Below are 24,353 nucleotides of genomic sequence, written 5' to 3' on the forward strand. Positions count from 1 at the left end.
AGGAGTCCCATTGGACCATGGGGGAACCCAGAGCTGCGTCTGTGCTATGGGGCAGAAGGACCCTCCAACAGCTGCCATACAGCCATCCACTCACCTGCCCAGGGCTCAGTCTGACTGTCCTTAGATGGGTCCATTTCTTCACCTGGGAATGAGGCAGATGAAAATCTGCAGGACAGACTGGAGAGTCCCATCTGTGGCTTTCTCTCACCTTATGGCCCCGGCCCCTCCACAAGGAGGTGACATGAGGACGCTACTTAAGTGCTTGCAGACCTGTCCCAGCTCCACACTGCATGGTCTGATGAGAAGCACCTGGTAGGAACGATCAGGAGTTCAAGGCCAGCCTGGGCGAAGACTCTTAGCTAAACAGTCCACCCCCACTCTCAGTAAGATCACTGGGAACTGAACCCAAGGGACTACCTAAGTTTAGTAGCATCCTGGAACTCTAATTGGAAGACACAGATTCTAGGAACCAGTCCCAGGAAAGGCACATTTCCTAGCTCTACTAAGGTAGAGGCCAGGCAGAGTGGCTTGAGTCTCAGTCTGGGACTCAGCAGTGAGGGCGTCCTGTACATATGTACCACAGTGCCCTCTGGGGGCCACAGGAAGGAGATGCCGGCCACAGTGCCACCCTATGAAAGTGGAGCATCAGAGGTCTGGAGTGTCTGACCACCTACAGTCGGTGTGCTTACAATCTGGCTCCAGTCAGTTCCTCTGCAGAGGTGTTAGGAGGATTAAATGAGGGGTTAGCCCTCTAGGCCTATATATAATAGACACACTTTTAAACGAATAATTAATCATTAAAAAAAATATCATTGGGGCTAGAAACAGCTCGATGGGATACTTGCTGTGGAAGCATAAGGGTCAGAGCTGGGTGTAGCCATGTGCACCCCTGTGACCCTAGTCAGTACTGTGGGGGCCAGAGATAGGATCACTGTGGCTTGCTGGCTGCCAGTCTATCTCCAGGTTCAGTAAGAGACCCCCTCTCAAAGGAATAAAGTGGAGAGTGACAGATTACACACAGGTATGCTTACCCACATCCACACACACTTTTATAGGACCTAAAACTAACAGCAACAGGAGTATGCGATCACTTACCCCAGGGCAAGCTACTCAAGATCATGGGAGTCACTTCTCTGCCAGCCTCTTGCGACTAGCAGCCGAACAGGAAGAAGCAAAGTCCTTGGGCCACCAGGGCTGGGTGTATCAACAATGCACCCAGGGACAGCAGACAAGACAGTATCTGTGCAGCAGGTGTCTGAGACCGCTCTACCAACACAGACGCCCCCAGGGCCACCAAAGCACACACTAAGACTCCAGGCTTCCCCAGCCTCTCTCCACTAAGCTGGGTTCCTCTCTTCTCAAGAGTGCCCTGTGCAGATGCAGGGCTGGCAAACCAGAAAGTTCCTTTTGTACAATGCCTGGGATTAAGCAGTTGTTTACAGAATCCAAGGCAACCCCTTTCCCTATAGCCCGAAGTCACATACTCAGATGCAAAAGGCTTTCTAGATCGACCCATGCCCTTTTCCAGGCCCAAGCAAGCTGCTAGGTTGTAATGGCTTTAGATGAGCCTACATTTTCCCAGGGTGACCGTCACCTGCCCTTCCCCCTTCTAGCTCCAGCACAAGTATCCACACTCCTTGTGTCTCTTGGTCATTCCAGCATGCTCTGGGATTGCCAGGACCAGATGAGCAGTGGGAACAGTACAACAGGCTGGCATCAGCCTCTCATAGCTTAGGGGTGAAGGAAGCCTCTCTTTGTTCAAATATTGTCAGCCCCTTTCCCATCCTGGTGACACATGCAGAGCTGGCCCATCTGATTTCACTTCGAAAGTGACATTTCCTGAGAGAACGGAGCTTTATAGATGTCTTTCTGTTGGGGGCCAGATGGTGAGGTCTGAAGGAGGCATGACCTTTCAGGTTTGGAGGAGACAATGCTGAGACCTGCTTAGGACACAGGCTTTGAGAAGGACCTTGACTGCACACAGCAGGTGGGGGCATTTGCTTCCTCTTGTGTCCTGAGAAGCCATCCTGACCAAGTTGAGAAGCACCTTGCCCAAGACCATTCCTACAGCACCTCCAGAGCTGGGCACCTCCAGCTGCCAGGCACAGACTGGGGGGCTCACGTGTCTGGTTAGCTCAGGCTTACTTCAGAGTATGGCCCGCCATTCCATCACCCCAGAGTAGCTCCTGGGGAGCAACCAGAACCCAGACTGGGCCCACTCTTGTTAGAGTTGGACACTGTTCTAAGCAAATCCTGTCTCGGCCTCCCCACCCCCAAGCCACTGTTCATCATGGTTGGAATGTGAGTGCCATCACTACCACTCAATTGTGACCCTCTTGGGCCTGGAGCAAGGTGAAGCCACATTTCATTTTGTTGAACTGAATATCCAATATAAAGAGAATTAACTTCAGGCAGGTGGGTCTCTTGATTTTGAAGCCAGCCTAGTTTACAGAGTGAGTTCCAGGACAGCCAGGGCTACAAAGAGAAACCCTGTCTAAAAAACCAGAGAGACAAAGACAGAGAAAGAGAGACGGAGAGAAATAGAGACAGACAGATCGACAGAGAAAATGAATTAATTCTGGAAGCTGTCAAGTCCAAGACTAAGAGGCAGAATCTAATGAGGGCCTTGATGGTGGCAACTCTGTGTCACTACCACATGTAGTAGTAATGACTGTGTCCCCATGTGTGACAAGAAGGTTCATCTAAGACAGAGCAGGTTTTATAACAGGCCTACTCTCGAGTTGACCCACTAAAGCCCTCCTAACCACATTACCTCTTAACTGCTCCACGTGGAGATGGGACATTTGGACCACACCGTGCCCAAGATCTCAAAGAGGCTCAGGGTAGAGCCATGGCCAAGTTCACAAGGGCGGGCCTGGCCTTACAACCCTTGGCCTTGCAGCCTGGACAGAGCCAGTGGGCAGTTTTAGGGGCTGGGGTGCAAGCTATCCAACTCCTGTCAGCTAGCTCCTGCATTCTGGTTTCTGCCCATGCTCTCAAATCTTCCCTGAACAGCAGGCTTGGGAGACTACCCAAGAAAACAGCGAAAAAGAGCCCTTTCCTGGCTCCTCTGGCTCCTCAACAAGCTCCCTGAAGACCAGTGGAAGGGGTGCAGCCCTCAGGTGAGCACAAAGCCTCTCCCACAGGGTGAGCCACATTCTCATTACCTGTTGGTCCAGACGCTTGCTTCCTTCCTTGTCTGTTAGACTCCACCAGCTAGCGCTGAACAAATGGTGCAGTCACCACTAGACACGGGCCAGGGTACGTGTGACGCCACCAGGTCACTTCTGTCTCTAACAAACAGGATGGACCGTAGGACCCCGCAGGAGCCAGCTAACTTTCAAGGTGACTACAGTGCCACTGGGTACCCGCCACGTCTCTGGAAGGTGCCTAGGCTGGAACTCTAGCTCCACGGCACACCCATGGCCTTGATACCTAGGCCTCCACTTCTGACCTGGCAGCCAACTCACCAGAAGAAACAGGGAAACATGCAACTTTCACAGATGTAGACTTTATGAGCACCACAGGCAAATGCTCTATGGTGTGTCATTTATTAAAAATAGATTCTTTCCCTCCCCTCACTTCTGCTAGCAAGAGTCTTTCTTGATAGTCTCTCCAAAGAAGAAGCAACCAAAAGGCATTTAATTTAGGTGCTCAGACATTGCAGCCTACCTAAGGACTCAGGCGTTCCTGGGACACAGAGGACAGCAGATCCACTGCAGCCAGGAACGGAACAGAAGGACACAAGTCCTGCTGACCTGGGCCTCAGTGCTGGGACAAGTCTGCAGTGAGACAGAGCACTGCACCAGGAGGCTGTGTACTGGGAGGTGCCGAAGGCCAGGAGCCAGCACAGCATCCCCGAGTGGGAAGAGCCTGGAAGAAAACCTGGCCCGAAGTGAAACCGTGGCCCTGGGGTGAGTGACAGCCCCAGCAGGGCCAGAGCCTCCCTGCCCACCAAGTTCTAAGCTGGAGACGGGAGTCTTTGGCCACGGAGGACAGAGGGAATCACGGGCCTGCCTCTGCCAAGGACTCATCACTGCTCCTGTGCACACGGCTGCCCAGCCGAACACAGCTCAAGTCCGGCGTCTCCTCCAGCCTCGCTACTTCTTCCGCTTCAGTTTCGAGTCCTTTCTGTTGTTCATCTCTCTCTTCTTCAACTTCTTGTTCTGTTTGGGTTCTTGTTTTGTTTCCAATTTCCTTTTCTTGTCACTGGAGGAAAAACCACAGCACCAGAGACAGACAGAAAGCGTTAACAGCACAGATCTGCAACACCAGAGGCTGCTGTCTGAAAAACGACCCACAAACTCGTCACCCAGACCCGTTCCCTGCGAACCTCCAAGGACAGCAGGCTTGATGCAGGGCTGGGACCACGTCACAAGGTCCAGGCTGACTGAGGTCAGCCTCTGCAGAGTTCTCCTCAGAGCACTAAGGTCTCCTATCATAAGAGCTCGAATATCTAAGTTCCATGACAGACCATTCCCACCACAAAGATCCCCAACATCACCCCAGGGACCCTAAAGGCAGTTCTTAGCACAGACACAGGATCTTCAAGGAAAGCCTGTGTCCTTCCTGAGGCACTGCTATTAGCTGATTTTTCCTAAATCAATAGCACAAACCCCCAGTAGTAGTGACTTGGGAGTCACTGCCTCATGCCAGGGTAACCTTCCAGTCAGAAGCCCTTGGAGATAAGATTCTTTCATGGCATTTTGCCCTGGGAACAGACTACCTATGAGGACAGAGCATCCGGAGACTATGACATTACATACATCAAGTACCTCATGGAGAAATTAATAGGATAGGTAGGGGCTGGAGGGATGGCTCAATGGTTCAGAGTGAGCAACTACTATTCTTTTGTTCCCAAGCCAGGGTCTTCAGGGTCTTTGTATGTAGCTCTGACTGGCCTGGAACTCACTAGACTAAGCTAGCCCTGAACTGATAAAGATCTGCTTGCTTGCCTCTGCCTCCTGAGTGCTGAGATTAAAAATGTACACCACCATGCCCAGCTCAGAGTACTGCTTTTGCAGAAGATCAGGGTTCAGCTCCCAGTGCCCACACAGTAGCTCACAACTACTGTTAACTCCAGCTCCAGGGATCTAGCGCCCTCTTCTTGCCTCCACAGGCACCAGGCACACATATGGCACAGGCGCGCACACGCACGCACGCAGGCAAAACACTGCAGGCAAAACACTCATAAAGTTCTTATTTTAAAAAAGGGAGTGGGGAGCAGGCCTCAAGGAACATCCAAGGACAGACTGAGTACTTCACCTCACCACCTGCATTCCAGGTCCTGAGTCCATGGACCACATGGGCTGGCATGACTCACAAGGCCCTCACCAGCAATCTCAGTGGGAGCTGAGGGACAGGCTGGCTCTGCAGAGCTCAGAGCCAGGAGTCTCCACAGTAGGCTTCTTCCCAGGCCTTTTGTGACAGTCAAGCCACTGGCATGGCTAGAGCATGAGGGAGCTTCTTTCATTTGTCAGAGCGTTCAAACCAGAGTTCAGGCCTCTGGAGGATCCGGCTGCCACCGGCACTGGACCCTTCAAAGTGCAGGAGTGACTTACGGAGATGGTGTGGCAATCCCTGACTTTTTGGAATTCATCACTCAACCTTCCCAAACGCTCCCACGAACCCCATCGGTAGGTAACTATGGCAATGCCAACAATTCACCCTTCCCACAAGCCCGAAGCAGCCATGGCAGCTCATGTGTGCTGGCCCTGGGCACACACATAGGAGCTCTCCTGCTAGTCCCGAGGGAGCTACGGCACCACCATCTGCAAATTCATCACTTGGCCGCTGAGATGCTGGGAGGAAAGGTGCTTGGTGACCTCAGGATGCCCGGGTGCCCTGGGAAGTCAAACTGTCTTCACTGAGCACTGGTCCTCCTCTGCCTTTGCCACTCTCTGTCTCCTCATATGTTCTGCTTCTCAGACGGCACGAGGTGGGAGGGGACCACAGTAACTGCCGAGGCTGACACCAGAGACGGGACTGGCCAACGTGAAAACATGTCTTTCTCAAGACTTAGCTTGGAGGGGCTTGAGAGACGGCTCAGAGGTTAAGAGCACTGACTGCTGCTCTCCAGAGGACCAGGGTTCAATCCCCAGCACCCACATGGCAGCTCACAACTGTCTATAGCTCCGGTTCCAGGGGATCCGGCACCCTCACACAGGCATACATGTAGGCAAAACACCAACGCACATAAAATAAAAATAAATTTAAAAAAAAGACTTAGCTTGGTGGTAAAGGACCCGCTTAGCACATACAAGGCCCGCTCTCTCAGGCCCGCTCTCTCAGGCCCGCTCTCTCAGGCCGGCTCTCTCAGGCCCGCTCTCTCAAGCCGGCTCTCTCAGGCCGGCTCTCTCAGGCCGGCTCTCTCAGGCCGGCTCTCTCAGGCCGGCTCCAAGAGCTCAGCCCTGGCCTGCTGCCGAGTACAGCAGAGAAGAGATCCGAGCCTCCGATGCTGCCTGGTTTGCAGATGAGCTACCAAGGGGACTCTAGAGGAAGGAGGGAGCAGGACACCTCCCTCAGCATGTGCTCCCGCCTCCTGCTCCCAGAAAAGCTGCAGAGCCTGCTGGAGGTGTGGGGGACACGCCGGCCTTACCCTTTCAAACTAACGATGGAGGCGTTCTGCCCAGCTTTGCTCAGAGCCTCGCTCCACTCTTCGTCGTCCCCACGGATTATGTATCTGTAAAGAGCCCGTCAAAAGAGACTGCTGAAGAGAAATATGAAGGCGACCCGATGCCCACAGCAGCCGCTTCCTACCAGGAGACACGGAAGAGCTGCGCTAACATGGAAATGAAGGGACAGGCACGACCAGGCCCGAGGTGCAGCCCCTCCGGACACAACAGTCACATGAAGGTCGGGGGAGGGGCCAGCCTTGGCACAGCTCCCTTTACCACTGCCCCTGCCATCGCTGTCCCCACTCGACCACAGCCCCTGCCCTGCTGGCCTCCCCCTCCCTACCCTGCACCATCTTCTCTCAGATGAAGCCGTCCGTCCGGCACATCAAGCAGAAACTAGTCTGGCACCCTGAAATGGCCCCCTGGCCGCCCCCATCTGCCCAATCACCATCATCGATGATTTGGGTGCAGACAAGCTGAGTGGCGCCTGGCCTAGAGCTATGGGGCAAGGCCTGAAGCACCAGGACTATGAGACCTGTCAGCCCTTGGGTGAGAGGGGAGGAAACATCTCAAGGAATATCTCAAGGGCACGAGGCCTTGTACACAGGATTCTGGAGCAGGGAGCTCGGGTGGTAGAACCCTTCAAACAATTTTCAAAAATTCACAGGCAAAAGCCAAATCTGGAGAAGGGACTACTCAAAGTGGGTGTTCTGCTCAACATCCCTCATGGAGGGGCCTGAGGAGCAACACAACCCACGTGATCAAGAGAGCACAACTCTGGGTCCAGGGAAATGGACAGACTTCGAGGTCTCCATTGCAGTGCTCCTGAAACGGTTTCTGAGCATGTGGGGCCTGGGGTAGGAGACACCCAGAGCAGACTCTGCAGGCCGCGGAGGCCAGGGAAGAACTCTTGGTTTCCCATGAGCGGGAGGGGCCTTACTGAGAGAAGTCCATGTCCTTCAGCCTCCCCACTTCTTTCTTGTGCTTCTCCTGGAATTCCTTTGCTGCTTCATCCTGTGGTCCAAGGGCAGAGGACAGGGTCAGAGACAAGGACTTCACACGGCCCAGGAGACGGGCAAGCAGGGTGTGACAAGGAGGAAAGACACTTCCCTCCGAGGTATCCTCAGAACACTACAAGCAGCTACTAGAGTTTCCCAGTATGCACACCCATCAAGTATGCATCTGGAAAAGTATCTGAAAGGGTAGTCGATGTGTGCACCAATACTGCTAGATCCTACACTCCCACACGAAGTGAGAGGCACGCTGGCTTAGACCTACAGAATGCTGTCACTTAGCTAGACTAGTGCAAAGGACCAGCTTTTTTTGTTGTTTCTTTTGAGGAAGTCTTGTTCTGTATCCCAGGCTGATCAGAAAATCTAGCTCAAGCTGGCTTTGATCTGGAACACTTTTCCCGTCTCTCAGCCTCAGAGTACAGGGATGCCAGGCATGCACCAGCATCTCCAGCCTGCAGGACAGGTCTGAAGCCGTGGAGGAGGGCAGTCTACATTTGCAGCCACAGGGAACACAGGGACGTACCAGGTCATCACTCAGGGTCTTCATTGTGGGCTCCATGACCACATCCTTCACTGCCACCATCTGCTCCTCAATGGCCTTTTCCTGAACATCATTGAACAGCTACAAAGACAACATGAAGGAAGAAAGATGCAGAAGCAGCAGGGGTCAGTCACTCACTCCTCACCAAGGCATTTAGATCTTAAAGAAAAGCATTCAAAGCAATGCTCCAGACCTTAGGCACACAGATGCTCACATGGCGAGCATAGAAACAGGCTGGGGATATACCAAATTCCAGCAGTGATATCTCTAGGATGGAATCTAGCCCTTCACAGACACTGGCTGACACTCCAACACACCCCCCCCAACCCCCGTGTGTGTGTGTGTGTGTGTGTGTGTGTGTGTGTGTGTGTGTGTGTGTGTGTAATCTGCAGCAAATACATCTAACTTTTAGTACTTGTTAAAAATAAAGAGTGGGCATGTTGTGTTAGTGGAAAGAGACCAAAACCCTGCCTGTTCCTGGACCAAGGTTACCTTCACAACTTTGCGGATGATCCGGTTGAAAAGCCCCATCAACTGGCCTGAGGGTAGCTCGATCTCCTTTTCCAGCTGATCCACAGACTTGTGCTGCAGGCCGATTCCCAAGAGAAGAGCCTGGAGGAAGGAGAATCAACTGGCTTTGAAGACAGCCTTTCCCGTTAAAACAGCCCTGAGAATGGAACTGTCTTTTGAGGAGGCTATCCGGCAGGATCAGAGAGCAGCAGTGCTGATCTGTCTCTTCTCTTTCATCCTGTCACTAAGGCACCAAGAAACACGCCTTCCTGAAATGCACTCTAGCTCAGACTGTCCTGACGAACACACTTCACAACTGCAGCCTGAGTCCAGGGTAGCCTGGGCTTCCGCTAGGGCAGCGAGTGGGCTGCGGGGAGTGTGGGCTCCATGTGCAGCAAATCTGCTTGCTAACTACGGCTCCATGACTCACCTCAGCCTGCAGGTGAGAAGGACCAGCCATCAGCTCTACCAGAGCTCACGGCACAAAGCCTCCTCTAAGCACTCAGCTAAAGGCCCAGCACCAACAACTCCACTGCCCTCCGCTCTCCCTCATGGAGTCTCAGGTGACCTACCGACTGGGCAGCAGACAGGGCCAGGTCCCCTAGCTGGTTCAGGAAGTACAAGCGGGAAATGGCTGGGATAAGGTCCATGATGAGATGATAATCAACCATGTTCCGAGAGTACATCTCCAGCCGCTTCAGGTCATAGGGGAGAAAAAGCGCCTCCAGATGCTCCCGGCCTAGGGCTGCACGTGTGACAAGAGCCAGTGAGTCAGGGCAGTCTGCAACCCTCACAGGACAGGACCCACCACACAAAGCCACCCAGGAAGGGGCTGGCCGGGTGGCTCAGCAGTTAAGAGCATGCACATGTTGCTCTTGCGGAGGACCCAGACTCAGTCCCCAGAACTCACATTAGTTCACAACCACCCATAACTCCCATGCCCTCTTCTGACCTCCACGGGCACCAGGCACACACGTGGTGCACCTGGACACATGCAGACAAAATAAATAGTCTACACATAAACCTCTGAAAAGAATTTCTTGAAATAGCTTGCCGTCGATATAATCCTGAGCTGGCCGTGCAGAAGCCACCAATATGCGGGGTCAAAGAAAGGCCCCTCATGCCCTAGCAGTCCAAGGACACACCTCCACCCTTCCCCACTTCACTCTTCCTCCAGATTCAGTTTAGGGAAGTGCATGCTCTGCCCAGCTCAAAGAACCCAGATTTTCCCATTGAAATATAATCAGCAAAAGATAAGTAAACACACACATAGGAACATGTGTGTGGACATAGATATACACATACATAAAAATGTACATAGACACATATAAAACTATTAACAGGAAAAAAAATGACCTCTTATACAACTTTTTAAATTTTCATCCAACTACACTGATTTATATGCATAAGGCTCTTCTACACACTGGCCCCAGATGGCTGATGGCATACTCAGAGCAATTTCACAATTGAAGAGCCCCAGAGTCTGACTAGCTCCTTCAGAGCCCAGGTTTCAACCAGGTTCCACAGCAAACCACTGTATGAACTTCTCTTACACCTGCTATCCAGTCACCGCCTGGACAGATGCCAGGCTTGGGAACAGGCCTATTCAACATGGAGACTGCAGACTAGACAAGGCCCTCAGCTCCTGAGCTAGCAGCTCACCTGGCTGGGCTGGCTTCGCGATGTTCCTGTTCTGAATGATGTTCAGAGACAGGGCTGGAGAGAAGGAGCTGAACTGGTAAGACAGCAGGGCCAGGAACCGTCTTCGAAAATCTGCAGGGCACAGCGGCAGTTAGCAGTCTGGAGGGCCCTGGGCTGCCACCTCCCTGTCCCCTCACCACTCCACTGGCCCTCACCTTTCCAAAATGCTACAAGCCAAGCTCCCTGCTCAGCCTCATCCTCATCAGCCAGTGTCTTCAGCATGATGCATGAGTGTTCTCCAGTCAGGTCGTTCTAGGGAACACACATTCATTCCTGCTTGGCACCAACAACCCCCTTCTCAGAGAGTCCCATTGGTGGTTAAGAGCAACCGCACAGAGAAGGACTTGGTGCTTGCACACTGCCCTGTGGCCTCAGTTCACACCTGCGCTTCTAGTGTTCACACTGCAGGCCACTTCCTATAAGGCCGTGGAAATGGAGCAGGCCCAGCAAGTCTCCAGGTCGGGCCTGACTTCTGCTCTGCACCCACTCCTTGCAGGCAGACTCTGAACTCAGGGCCACGAAGGCCTCAATAGGCAGCATCCTGTCAGCGCATTCTTGGTGTTTATACAGCAGGAACTTCCCCACAAACCCAGAGACTCTAAGCTGGCAGCCAGTGTACATGTACAGGCTATGTAGCGTAGGCACGTCTAAAACTCCCGAGGCTTCAAGCTTCACTCAGTGGTGAAGTGGTGAAGGCCACCCTTCTGGACTCCCCTACATAAACAAGGTCTCAACTGCATGACAGCACCTAATGGCTTTCTGCTGCACAGCACTGAGAACAGAACGGCAGAGACAAGTCAGAGCGAGTGAGCAGTTCAAGGCACAAGGACACAAGACACCCTCCGGCCCATGTGGCTCACTGGTTTACATCCTTCCTGCACACAACTGCCGATTTATATCCCTGTCTGGACAAGCACTAGCCCATCTGCTACCAGCTGCCGCCAGCACTCATGGCTCCAGCAGTCTCACTTCAGACTTCACGTGGACACGCCACTGCCCATGCACACCAGCCTTGTACTCTCCCAAAGCCACACCCCCTTACCCCTTCAGCACTGTGGGCCTTGAAAATGGACGCAATCAGACATCTTCACTGTCTCAGTTGCTGTACCCACACTCATTCTTGCCCTCCTGTAGGGAGGGATGAGGTGCTACCGATTCTCCAAATCCCGGGTTTCAGCCTCCCGGCCTCCCCAAGGCCGGCACCCCATGCAGTCAGCCCTCTCTGCCTGCACCCCATGCAGTCAGCCCTCTCTGCCTGCACCCCATGCAGTCAGCCCTCTCTGCCTGCACCCCATGCAGTCAGCCCTCTCTGCCTGCACCCCTGCAGTCAGCCCTCTCTGCCTGCACCCCTGCAGTCAGCCCTCTCTGCCTGCACTCCCTGCCAAGAATCTCCGTGGTGAACAAACACACATCAAGAATCTTCCACCCGACAAGTCCTCCCTCGTGTCCAACCCCCACAGCTATCTCTCTGCTCCCTCCATTCTGGAAAGAATGTCTATTCTTGCCTGTATCCACACCTCCCATTATCTCCAACTGGGTACCAAGGCCTACTCCATCAGAATACCAGTGCTGGCAATCAAGTGGTCACCTGTCCTTACTCTATGTGATTCCAGGAGCTTCTAAGAATGCATCCCTTCACCGAGTGCATGCTGCATCGAGATGCCATTTTAGTGCTGGGTACAGAAGTGAACAAAGAACCCGATGCCACACAGGCTTAGGTGTGTGGAGGACCAGGGTGAGCACTAGACTTCTAGGGTCCTGCTTGAAAGCCACAGGAACACACCAAGAAACGTCTCCTGTTTTGTTGTGTGGTGTATCGGATGGCTTCAAACTTCCATTTCAGAATGAGATTGCTCAGAGCATTCTCCCCAGACTCCATCTCCCTCCAGCCCCAACCACCTTCTTCAGTCCTGGCCCCTTCCGGACACCTGGCTGAGGTTTAAGCTGCAGTCGAGGTGACTGTGCTACAATCAGCATTGAGGACTTCAGAGCACAAGGCACTCTGAGAAGCGCCTGTGTGTTCTGCTGTTTGCTATTTCTACCTGTTGGAAAACAAGCTTCACAGCTGCCCCATGCACTGGCTGCTTCTCCATAGGCACTAAATACATCATGTGAACTCACTGCTGTTCTCACCCACTTTCCCAATAGCTTGCTGTCCGCCTCTCTCCTTCAGAAATATACAGAACTCAGTTCTGCTGTACAAACTCAGGGAAATTCCAGCCTGCAGAGTGAGTCTACACTCCGACAAAGCCCATGTGCACCCCTACCACTTTATAACAAAGCGCAGAGTGAGTCTACACTCCGACAAAGCCCATGTGCACCCCTACCACTTTATAACAAAGCGCAGAGTGAGTCTACACTCCGACAAAGCCCATGTGCACCCCTACCACTTTATAACAAAGCGCAGAGTGAGTCTACACTCCGACAAAGCCCATGTGCACCCCTACCACTTTATAACAAAGCGCAGAGTGAGTCTACACTCCGACAAAGCCCATGTGCACCCCTACCACTTTATAACAAAGCGCAGAGTGAGTCTACACTCCGACAAAGCCCATGTGCACCCCTACCACTTTATAACAAAGCGCAGAGTGAGTCTACACTCCGACAAAGCCCATGTGCACCCCTACCACTTTATAACAAAGCGCAGAGTGAGTCTACACTCCGACAAAGCCCATGTGCACCCCTACCACTTTATAACGAAGCGCAGAGTGAGTCCACACTCCAACAAAGCCCATGTGCACCCCTACCACTTTATCATGAAGCGCACAGCCAAGGATGCACCAGACCTGTCAGGTGTCACGAAGGAATCATTTTGTGACAACCTGCCTCTGAAAGGGGATAGCTGTTTGTCTGTCCATCAGAGTAATCCCTTGCAAAAGCACAGGAACACCCGCCCAGGGCACAACCAAGGAGAAACCGACGCTCTGTGCCAACTGCAGATACAAACCCAACCCCTCCTCTGCCCTAAGCCTCACTCACTGGGGTCTGTCTCAGATAAACAGGAACAAAGCCAGCTCGTTTCCAGAACCTACAAAAAAAGGAAAGAAAGGGGGTCACCATTTATGCCCTCTGTGAAGCAGCTGAGAGATTAAGAAAGAAGGGCCAGGAGGAGCACAAGGCAGTAGACATCAACACAGACCCCAGTTGTGAAGGGAGACACCGCCCACAAAAATGTCCTCTTCCACTGCCATGCGCTGGTGCCAGAGAACAGGCACTTACTTGAGAAGCCTGGGGGTCAGTCCATAGGAAACCCCCAGGTAATCCAAGCGCTCTGCAGGCCTCTCATTCAACTTGAAGAGTAAGGGAGGCAGATCCTTCCGGGGAGTGATGACTTCTTCCAACAAGCTAACGGCCTAGGAAGAGAACACCATCCCCTTAGCAAAGCAAGAGTGGACAGTAGGGTCTCAAGCCGTCCAGTACACCACACAACAAAACACAGATTTCTTAGTGTGTTCCTATGGTTTTCAAACAGGACCCCAAGAGTCAAGTGATCGCCTCCGGTACTCCACATACCTAAGCATGTGTGAAATCACAGCGTCCCCACGCTAGAACACAAGGAAAGACCACCAATTTAGCAATGCCTAATACACTTTAAAAGGGACAGAGGCAGGGTTCTGAAAATGCAGCATGAAACTGAGTCTGTCACCTGGCACCTCTGTGACCTCCAAGAGTAACCCACCTGAGCCCAGTGCTAAATCAAAGCCCACAAGCTCACCCAAGGCAGCTCTCCCATGGGCATCCAATACAGATCTGTGAAGGTCTGTAAGTCACTAGAGCAGGTCCCCTTAAGCAAGGCAAGTGGAACTCTGTCACCTGGATTAATGCCAACACAGAGGCCGCTGGAGAGCAGTTTCTCCAACTTGCCGGGCAGCACACTTGCAGGCTGGTAAGCTGCACTCCACTCCCAGAGTTTCTGCTGTGGCACCAGATGACGCTGGTGACTAGGCTGAGACACTCTACCAGGGTTAGGGTGGAGAAAGTGGCTGGCTGCCCAAATGGCTAAGAGCCCAAAGACCCATCCTCTCGGTCCCAGGACTGGGGCTCTGCCAGAACAGGCTTACCTCACTGCTCACAGTGTGGATTTCTTGTGGTGTCTCTAAGACCTTTTCCTCCAGACAAGGGAACCTGCCTTCATAGTACATCTGAAGTAGCTGCAGGGCTCGGCTGCCATAGCCCATCTATGAGCACACACAGGAAAACAGAAGAGGGAAGTCATTCTCAGTCTGTCTCAGCCATGCTGTCTTGCTTCTAAAGCATTTGCTCCGGGTCAAACTGCATTTTGAAAACAGTTATCAATAAAACCCGACGCTGTTAAAGCTGGTGCTGGTGTGCCCGAGTTCTTACATCAGACTAGCCCACCAATCACAGCCCACTTGCAACCCAAGTCTAAGGATGCTGGCTGTGCCACTGTCAGAAAGGGACACTTCTCCAGCTGACTCCTCCATGAGGCTTTCAAAGCGAAGGAGGCAATTACAGACCGTCAATCTGCTTCAACATGCCTGGGTCCTAACATGGGAAAGGACTATACACCACCAACCTTGCCCACCTGCCCACCCCAAGCTCTGGCTAAATTCTCCAGAACCAAGTACACCTAAAATGTTCCCGCCGTAAGCACCTTTTTATTCAGGCACACAGGTACACTGCCCTAAGAAGCTGCCAGGAGCCCATCAAACAGCAACACACAAGGTCTGACAGAAGAGAGGACGTGTTACCCCTTGATAATCCGGATGAACAGCAATTCGAACAACCCGTCCACCAGAAAGGCCTCCAAAGTCTGGATCTTGAAACTGTGGGAGACACAAACCAGAGGCTTAGCAACACAAACACCCTCTGGCAGTCAGCTTGCTCACTTAGATGGGTCAGGGACAGTCCCTCCCTTACCTGTTCCGACACTGTCCATGGAATCAGGTCCCCTGAAGCCTTCTTGCCTCGAGACAGGCTATTCAAAATGGACTGGCGAGAAATCTCTCCTTCAAGGCACACCTGGGGGAAACAAGACAGGAAGGCATGAGCTAGCCCCAGATCCCAAGCATCAACCTGTGCTGGTTTTCTAAGTCACTGTTTCTACCCCGGGGCTCAAGCCCGACACTGACTACCAGAGGCTTCATTACTGTGTCGAAGGTTTTTACTAACTCACAAGGCACCCAAGAGCAAAAGCCAGAGCACAAAAGGGTCTCCACGGAGGTCAAGCAGCATGTCACTTAAACACACACCAGTTAAGACACAGGATATACATGCAGCTCTATATGGAGCAGCACAAATTCCAGAGAACCCAAGTCTGCGACAGGGAAGTAGTGAGACAAATACTGTCTGATCATGGAATAAAGCACCACGTAGCTTTTAAATGTTATGTAGATTATAACACTGACACATTGCAGCCAAGTCTGACATCTATAATCCCAAGTTTATGGGAAGGAAAAATGGCAGGTGTACATGCACGTCCGAGAGAGAGAGAGAGAGAGAGAGAGAGAGAGAGAGAGAGAGAGAGAGAGAGAGAGAGAGAGAGAGAGAGAGCGCACACGCACATACCAGGAGTTAAACTTCTTTCTCCATGTAGCCTTTAAGTTTACAAGAATCATGCAATGCTTTTGTAATAAAGAGGAAAAAAGCAGTTCTGCCTTTTCCCCAACTGTGAACAGGTTTCTGAGAATGTCAGCTTTCTCCAGTGCATGTCCTTACTGCCTCAACTGACCTACCCACCTAGATCCAAGTCAGGACCTAACAGCTTTCCTGTCCACACGAACGCCCAAACCAATGCCACACATGCTTCTCTCTGCTCTGTACCTGGACAACTGCAAGCACTTCCGGCAGGGCATTCTGGGTAGGGGGCACGGGTGGCAGAAGGCAGAAGAGGTGGTGAGCAGGCGCATCAGAAAGCATCTGCAGATCGTTGGGAGAGTTCTGCGGGGCACACACATGGGTCAGTGCGACACACTCCTTACATCATCCTTCACTCCCAAGGAGCGACTGCGAATCCGTGGGTGACGGCAGCTCCAAAGCCTCGCAAAGCCCCTTTCTATCACTGTGCAAGCCAAGACTCCACATGGCTGCAGGGGGACTGGGCCTCCCGCACCTACCGGTTTGTCCTCTCGGGCTCGATGCTGAGGTCATGGAGCAGAGTTATCCGGCACTATTTATTTCACAGCTGAGAAGTAAAACTCCTCCAGAGGAAAGACTACTTGCTATTTCAGGAAAGCATGCCACCACAATTAAGACCAAGTTTTCAGCCTCCCCTCAAAGGCTGTTCATGAAAATGCTGTAATACCCAGACACTCGGGAAGCAACCTCTCCAAGCCGCTATGAGCTCTTGTGTTCCACTCCACTAAGTCGGAGCCCCTGCTCCTTCGTTCAACAGGAGGCGCTGGCCTCAGGCCAGAAAGCAGCTCAGGGCTTCAAGTGCTGATCCCACTTCAGCCCAGCGGTTCGGGCAGTCTGCTGGCTCGCAATACCAGGGCCCCTTAAGATGGGCAACACTGCCCCCACCCTCTAGCTCCCACTCACTGACTCGGAAACACTGTGTCCAAAGTCTGACCCAAACCACACAAGCTATAATAGGGAATATGACCCTTCCAAAAGATCACTGGACCCTGCCAACTTCGACACAATTAAGTCCCAATGGAATGGCTACCTAGACCCCTGAGGAGCAGGTGTGGGAAGACATGAGGATTGCTCCCTACTGAAGGGCACGTCAGAGCAAGCTGGTTACCTTGTAATGAGAAGCCACATAGAGGGCCATGAGCCGCTGGAGGAAGACTTCAGAGGCCTTGTGGTAGCAGAAGAGAGTATCTCTGTTAACGTAGTAGCTGGTCTGGAGTTAAGCAACAGGAACAAAACTACAGAGAACCCAAAACAAGACACACCAGAAAAAAATTCCCCCAGTTTGAGAATAGCATTTCCCCCATCTTAAGGAATAGGAGTCCAGCGTCCTGAGCAGAAACTACAGTGGAGAAGCCTGAGAAACAAAATTAGAAAATGTTCCTAAAAAAAAAAAAATTAAAGGCCCATGCCTTTAATCCCAACACTTTGGAGGAAGAAGGTGGATATCTGTGAGTTCAAGGCCAGCCTGGTCTACAGAGTTCCAGGACAGCCAGGGTTACACAGGACACAATGAAATGTCTCATTTCATTGCTCATTGTTTTGCTTGGGCTGGCCCTGAATTCGTGGGCCCACAACCGCCTGCCTCAGTCTCCCAAATCAAGGCAAGGACTACAGGGACATGCCACTGCACTGAGCCCAACCCCTTTTCTCCAACTGCTTCAGCCCCGCCACTGAGACATAGGATACAGCTCACAGGCCTCAGGCAACGGGCAGCCGGACACTATCCGGGTGATATTGAGGCAGTCCAGGCAGAGCAGGTCATTCAGCCACTTCTCTACTGCATCCCCAGGGGCGTATCGGATTGACTCTTGGAGGGAGACCTCGTGCAATGTCCGAGCTGTCACCCACAACACATACAATTAGAGACAATTACTCATACAGCATCTAACAGCAATAAGGATATTCCACTTGATCTGTGACACAGTATCCAGATATCCATGGCTCCAGAATTTAAAGTGGGTGATTTAAGGTGTTTCGGGTTAGATATTCACTCAGCTCTAACCCCAACCTAAAAGACTCCTACTAAGTCAACATACCCTACCGGTATCTTTGAGTAGGGACCAAAAGGCCCCAGGAATCTGAAGGCGCATGTCAAGTTCCCATCTGGCAACTGGACTACAGTTCCCCTCAAAAAAGCTGTAACGTCCTAGGACTCGAGTTTTCGGACAGCATCAAGTTTTGGTACTGCCAGGAGTCCTAGGGTAAGATGGTGCGGCCTGCTGGGTACCTGAGGCCAGTCTGGCTGTTGTTGTGGTCTTATTCTCAGCAGTGGTGCTGACCTGGCTCTGGGCACTCTGCTGACGCAGCTGCTGAATGAGTTTGAGGGACAGTGACCGGCCAGTGCCCTCGTACCTAGAGAAAGACAAAGGCAGTCAGACATTAGGTCCCCAATCTACTGTCTAAGCAGAGATCTCCAGATGAAATCAAGACAGCCTTGCTCATCTGAACTTCCAGCACAGCACACATCTGTCCCAAGGAGAGCCCTAGGAGATGAACCAAGATGTGACTTGGCTAGGAACCATTCAGGCTCACAGTCAAGCCCTAGTATGGATTTCAGCACCTTTGGGTGGGGAACCTGATCATCCTCATCCCCAAAGGGAATTGTCCTTCACATCTCACAGGACTGTGATCTGAGAACAAGGCCTGAAAGATGCTGTAAACAAAGCATTTAGCCAGTGAAACTGAAACAATGCTACAGTCACTATCAGTCAATTCTAGAAGTTACGTGAAGATATGAACTGAGACCTTTTCACATGTGGAAAATCAAACAAATCTACCACCCAAGTGATTCTTTTTGTAAGATTTATTTGCTTTTATTTTATGAGTATAAATGTTTGCTTACATGTATATATGTGTATCAGTGCATGCCTGGTACCCACTGAGGCTAGAAGAGGGCATCAGATCCCCTGGACACGGAATTACAATTGGTTTTGAGCAACGCATGGGTGCCTAGAATGGAATCGAGTCCTCTACACGAGTGGTCAGTGCTCTTAAGCGCTGGGCCATCTCTCCGGTGCCCTGCCAAATTGAGTCTTTACGTTACCTTCACCTAAGAGGTGATAAAGGGCTCAATGGGTTAAGTGAGACGCCTGAGTTTGGATCCCCCGAACCCACGTAAAACAAGGCTTGGGAGCATGTCTGGAATCCCATGCTCCAACAACAAAATGGGAGGCAAAGACCGGAAGAGTCTCTGGAAGCTTGAGAGGCAGCTAGCCTGGTGTATGTAGCAGCATACAACAACAGGCTCTGTCTCCAACAAGGCAGGGGGCTAGGAGCTCTTCATTTTTCAACATCTCCTCCTTGTTGGCAGTCCAAGATCATGTGGTCACAGGACACACACTGTTGGTGATTTTCTATTTTAATTTAGTGTTATATAATTTCATAGTTTTCGTTATTACATTCCAAGGCTAAGAATGTTTCCTTTTACACAAATGCTAATTGTACAGAATGACCAAAAACTGCAAAGTTGAAGTGTTTTCTTCCTCCTTACTACCCACAGAACAAATTTCTCCAAAGGAATCCTATTTATTTAAAAAAAAAAAAAAAAAAAAATGAGGCCGGCAAGATGGCTAAGATTTGCTTGCTGCCAAACCTGATGGTCTAAGGTCAATCCTTGGGACCAGCATTCAGGAGAGAACTGACTCTGGCAAGTTGTCCTCTGATCTCCACTCATAAACTATGACACACAGAAACACCCACCACCTTACACACACACACACACACACACACACACACACACACAATGTAAAAAAATTTTTTAGGGGCTGAAGAGATGGCTCAGAGGTTAAGAGCACTGGCTGTTCTTCCAGAGGTCCTGAGTTCAATTCCCAGCAACCACATGGTGGCTCACAACCATCCGTAATGAGATCTGGTGCCCTCTTCTGGCCTACAGGGATACATGCAAACAGAACACTATACATAATAATAAATCTTTTAAAAAAAAATTTTAAGCCGGGCGGTGGTGGCGCACGCCTTTAATCCCAGCACTCGGGAGGCAGAGCCAGGCGGATCTCTGTGAGTTCGAGGCCAGTCTGGTCTACAGTGCGAGATCCAGGAAAGGCGCAAAGCTACACAGAGAAACCCTGTCTCGAAAAACCAAAAAAAAAAAAAAAAAAAAAAATTTTAATCCATGAATAAACAAAAGCAACAAAACAGAAATTTTTATATTTAAAAAGATGTTATCAAAAAAAAACAGATTGAGCCGGGCGGTGGTGGCGCACGCCTTTAATCCCAGCACTCGGGAGGCAGAGCCAGGTGGATCTCTGTGAGTTCGAGGCCAGCCTGGGCTACCAAGCGAGTCCCAGGAAAGCCGCAAAGCTACACAGAGAAACCCTGTCTCAAAAAACAGAAAAAAAAAAAAAAAAAAACAGATTGAGTTTTGTAAATAATGTATTTGATAAGAGTCTTGTACCTAGAATATAAACCTTACACCTCAATACCAAAAAGACAGATAATCCAATCAGAAAACTAAGCAGAGCAGCCTGAGGACGTAACTCAGTGATAGAGTGCTTGCCTATCAAGGGCAAGGGCCTAAGTTCAATCCCCAGTACAGGAGGGAGGCAGAGAAAAGAAAGAAAAGGAAAACCAGCAGAGGACCCTCGGCATCATGAGTTATCAGGGCCAAACACATGAAGAGCAGAGCGAGACATCACTTCAGAGTCAGCATCCAATACACAAGTGTGTAAGTGGGAACTCAGATCCTCACATGGCACAGTCCCTTAGGCAGAGGGGGATTCCACAGTAGGACTGAATCCACATGCATGCCATGGTTTTCCTACACATGCACATCAATGTAGAGTTTAACTTACAAATGAGGTACAGTAACCAAACAGCAATAACTAGTAATAACTTTTTTAACAATATAACCTAATACAAATTATACAAAACATGAATTATTTCTGCAATTTTCCATTCAGTTTAGTTTTTGTTGTCATTGTTTTATCATGCATGGCCACAAGTTATTGAAACATTGGAAATTAAATGGTGCTGCAGCTGCTCTGGAAAACAATCTGGCAGCCTGTCATATGGTTATAGTCTCTGTTTGACACAGTGATCCCACTCCTCAGTTGCAATGTCCACAAGGACTAGAAACAAGTCCACACAGAAACCTGTGTACAAATGTGCCTGTCAGCTTCACTAATAGCCAAACAGACAGAGAAACCAGATATCCTCACAGACGAGTAAGCAGGGCCTCTCACACAGCAGAGCATCAATCCAGCCACAAAAAGGAAAGAAATATGGGCACAGCTACATGAGTGAACCCCGAGAGCACTGGAGTGAAGTGAAAAAGCCAACCACAGAAGACGACACACTGGGTGGCTAGATGGCTCAGGAGGGGAGAGCAGACTCCCACACGCTGTCCTGACTTTCACACACTTGCCACTGGTTAGTACTAGAGCATGCAAAGCACATCACAATAAAGATGTCTTTAAAGGTAAAAGCCTATGGGCTGCAGAGATGGCACAACCATTACCAAGGCTAGGCTTACAACCAAAGGTAAACCATCTGTTTTACTTAAATACTTTTGATGTTAAGTAGTCACAATTATAAATCTGAAACACAGAATTCTCTCTTGAAGATGTGATTTCTGTACAGGAATCTTTTCAAGACCGAACATACATTTTTACTGACCTGGAGAAATTTCACAATACATATGTAACAACAGCATGTAAACTTTATGTTCTTGTTCAAAACGAAAGAGTAGGCCAGTGTGGTGACACATGCTTTTAATCCTAGCACTTAGGAAGCAGAGGCAGGCAGATCTCTGAGTTCAATGCCAGCATAGTTAAGACCCTGTCTCAAAACAATAAACAAAAAATAAATAAATGAAAAAATAAATGCACAGAACATATACACAAACTTTCTACATAGCTGGGATGAGGGGATTTTTCTTTCCTTTTTTTCATGTGTGCTTCTGTGTATGTGGTCTACACGTGGTACATGCATAAGCATGTATGAGTGCATGAGACTACGTGTATGCACGTGGAAAGCAGAGCAGGACATTGGGGGTTTCCCTCCTTTGCTGTTCACTGCTCTGCCGTCTTGACAGAGGCTCTCATAACCGGAAGCCCACGACATCACCACCCCCAGTTAGGCTGCTGCACAGTGAGAGCTCAGGATCCAACTGGCTGGTCCTCAAGCCCTACCCCCTGCCAACAATAGGGTTACAGCCATGCCTAGCTTTTTATGTGGATGCTGGGAATTCAAAAGTAGATCCTTATGCTAACAAAGCAAGCACTCTTGTACACTGCACCATCTCCCCAAGCTCTACTTTTTGAAATTTCTAAGTGCCAGGGATTAAACCCAGGTCTTGGCAATAGTAAGCTTGCTTCTACCACTGACTTTTTTCCTTTTGCTTGCTACCTAACTCCTGTCGTTTTTCTATATCAAGGTGAATTATCTATTTTAAAGTTTCAAGAATAACAGTATAAGCCTGTTTTAATGCTAACTATAGCTATTTTAATATTCCATTTCCATATCCTAAGATATAGGACATTGGTATTGCTACTAGGCACTTTTTAAACCCCGATCATACTTAGTCAGAAGGCACGAATCGCATAAGACTCCAACATCCTACAATCTTATGGCGCCCACCTAACAGCAGACCAGAAGAACAAGTTAAGAGGCAGCTCCTGAGCTGCCGAAGCCCCAGGAAGACCGGAGCTGCCCAGACTCACACTGGGACCGAACGGTTCGGCGCGGCCAAACTCGTCAGCTTCCTTACCTTTCAATTCATCTGCAAGATCACAGCCAAGAATAACAGCTCTGCCTGGGAACCTTACCCGTTGATAGTGGAGGCCATGAAAACCAGGTAGGGCCCGAGCAGGCTCTTCACTAGGGGGAGCGGAATAGCGGCAGCTTCATCAATGACCACGAGCTCAGCCTGGCCCAGTTTCACAGCATCTGCAGGATGGATGTACTGTGGGGAAAGAAGATTCAGACTGTCAGTGTGGCCACCGAAATCCACCATACCCGGCGGCTAAGGACCTCACTGTCCCCTCCTCCTATCCCACATCTACTTTTAGCAGGTCAGGGATGAAATGGGCTTCAGGCTGGCCACCTGGGACCAAGCATTTCACTCTCTGACTCTGTGACCCTGAACAGAGCCTCACGTTCTTTGTCCTACAAAACAGAGGAAAGGGGTGGAGAGGCGCTCGGTCCGGGAAGTATTTGCTGCACAAAGGCGAGGGCCCGGGTTTGGAGCTGGCCCAACACCACAGGAACGCAGCACACAGACCTGCAATCCCAATGGGCAGGAGACAGAAATGAACTGCCTGGGGCTCGCTGGTCAACCAGTCCAGCCCAATCTGGGCACGCGAGTTCAGCGAGGGAGAGCAACCGAGGAGGATACCCGACGTGGACCTCTGGCCCGCACACATACTCATCTGTATATGCTCATTCATAAAGATATGCACACAGCATGCACACACACACACAGATACAAGGAAATACCTACTCAATGGCTGCTAAAGGAAGAAGCAAGCTCATTGTGTAAAAGGACCTTGCAAATAGCCTAGCTTACAGAACTGACCGACTGACAGTGGCTACATTCCTTTCCCTCTTTTGTGTCTCTTGATTTTCTTCAGCCTCAGATTAGAGGCAGTGGTGAGAGGCACAGCCCTTACTGCATGTGACATTGGACTTCCATCTATGTGCTGTGTTCTCTGTCCTGACGCCAACAACCTCTGGTGTGGTAGGCAATTTCCAGACCACTCCTTTTTTTTGGTCAGGGAAAGCAAGGGGTTTGTCATGTAGCCCAGGCTAGCCTCAATTGGAGTGTGGTGATATATTGTGTACCCCAATAAAGCTTGCCTAAGGATCAGAGGACAAAGCCAGCCACTAGATTAGACATAGAGGCCAGATAGTGGTGGCACACACTCTTAATCCTATCACTCAGGAGGCAGAGATCCGTCTGGATCTCTGTGAGTTCAAGGCCACACTGGGAACAGAGTCAGGCAGTGGTGGCACACAGCTTTAATCCCAGTACTGGGAAGTACACACACCTTTAATCCCAGGAAATGACGGCAGGGCGGAGAAGGCATATAAGGCATGAGGAGACAGGAAGACCCTTTCAGGTGAGGACTCAGAGGAATTCAGTCAGAGGATTCGTGGAGTTGGTGAGGTAATAGGTTGGCTGTGGCTTGTTCTGCTTCTCTGATCTTTCAGCTTTCACCCCAATATCTGGCTCCGGGTTTTTATTAAAAGACCATCTAGATTCGAACAACACTGGAGATCCTCTTTCCTAAGTCCACATTGTTCCTTTTCTCATCCCCACTACCCATCACCTCTTCCCTTTCCCCACCTCTCATCTCATCCTTAAGTACATAAAAACTCATCGGTTTCTTTAGGGTTTTCTGCTGTTTTTAAAAGGCC

At 50.6% G+C, this 24,353-nt stretch overlaps 1 protein-coding gene across 1 annotated transcript in view; it reads right to left on the reverse strand.

Annotated features, from left to right (window-relative positions):
* Window positions 1-3,506: 3,506 nt before the first annotated feature.
* Window positions 3,507-24,353, reverse strand: part of Nat10 (N-acetyltransferase 10) — a 44,060-nt gene continuing 23,213 nt past the window's right edge. Inside the window, exons 12-29 of the mRNA XM_052725671.1 lie at window positions 22,763-22,899; window positions 18,208-18,332; window positions 17,667-17,817; window positions 17,089-17,185; window positions 16,167-16,283; window positions 15,264-15,365; window positions 15,095-15,169; window positions 14,444-14,560; window positions 13,602-13,735; window positions 13,362-13,410; window positions 10,538-10,634; window positions 10,344-10,454; window positions 9,254-9,426; window positions 8,664-8,783; window positions 8,154-8,252; window positions 7,558-7,631; window positions 6,599-6,682; window positions 3,507-4,209 (exon numbers count right to left, since the gene is read on the reverse strand). Of these exons, the coding sequence (XP_052581631.1) occupies window positions 4,101-4,209; window positions 6,599-6,682; window positions 7,558-7,631; window positions 8,154-8,252; window positions 8,664-8,783; window positions 9,254-9,426; window positions 10,344-10,454; window positions 10,538-10,634; window positions 13,362-13,410; window positions 13,602-13,735; window positions 14,444-14,560; window positions 15,095-15,169; window positions 15,264-15,365; window positions 16,167-16,283; window positions 17,089-17,185; window positions 17,667-17,817; window positions 18,208-18,332; window positions 22,763-22,899 (1,971 nt within the window). The 3' untranslated portion in view covers window positions 3,507-4,100. The remainder of the gene's footprint in view (window positions 4,210-6,598; window positions 6,683-7,557; window positions 7,632-8,153; window positions 8,253-8,663; window positions 8,784-9,253; window positions 9,427-10,343; window positions 10,455-10,537; window positions 10,635-13,361; window positions 13,411-13,601; window positions 13,736-14,443; window positions 14,561-15,094; window positions 15,170-15,263; window positions 15,366-16,166; window positions 16,284-17,088; window positions 17,186-17,666; window positions 17,818-18,207; window positions 18,333-22,762; window positions 22,900-24,353) is intronic.

This window comes from Peromyscus californicus, unplaced genomic scaffold (assembly GCF_007827085.1).
Source record: "Peromyscus californicus insignis strain IS unplaced genomic scaffold, ASM782708v3 Scaffold_7__1_contigs__length_154581171, whole genome shotgun sequence".
In the NCBI taxonomy this organism is placed as follows: Eukaryota; Metazoa; Chordata; class Mammalia; order Rodentia; family Cricetidae; genus Peromyscus; species Peromyscus californicus.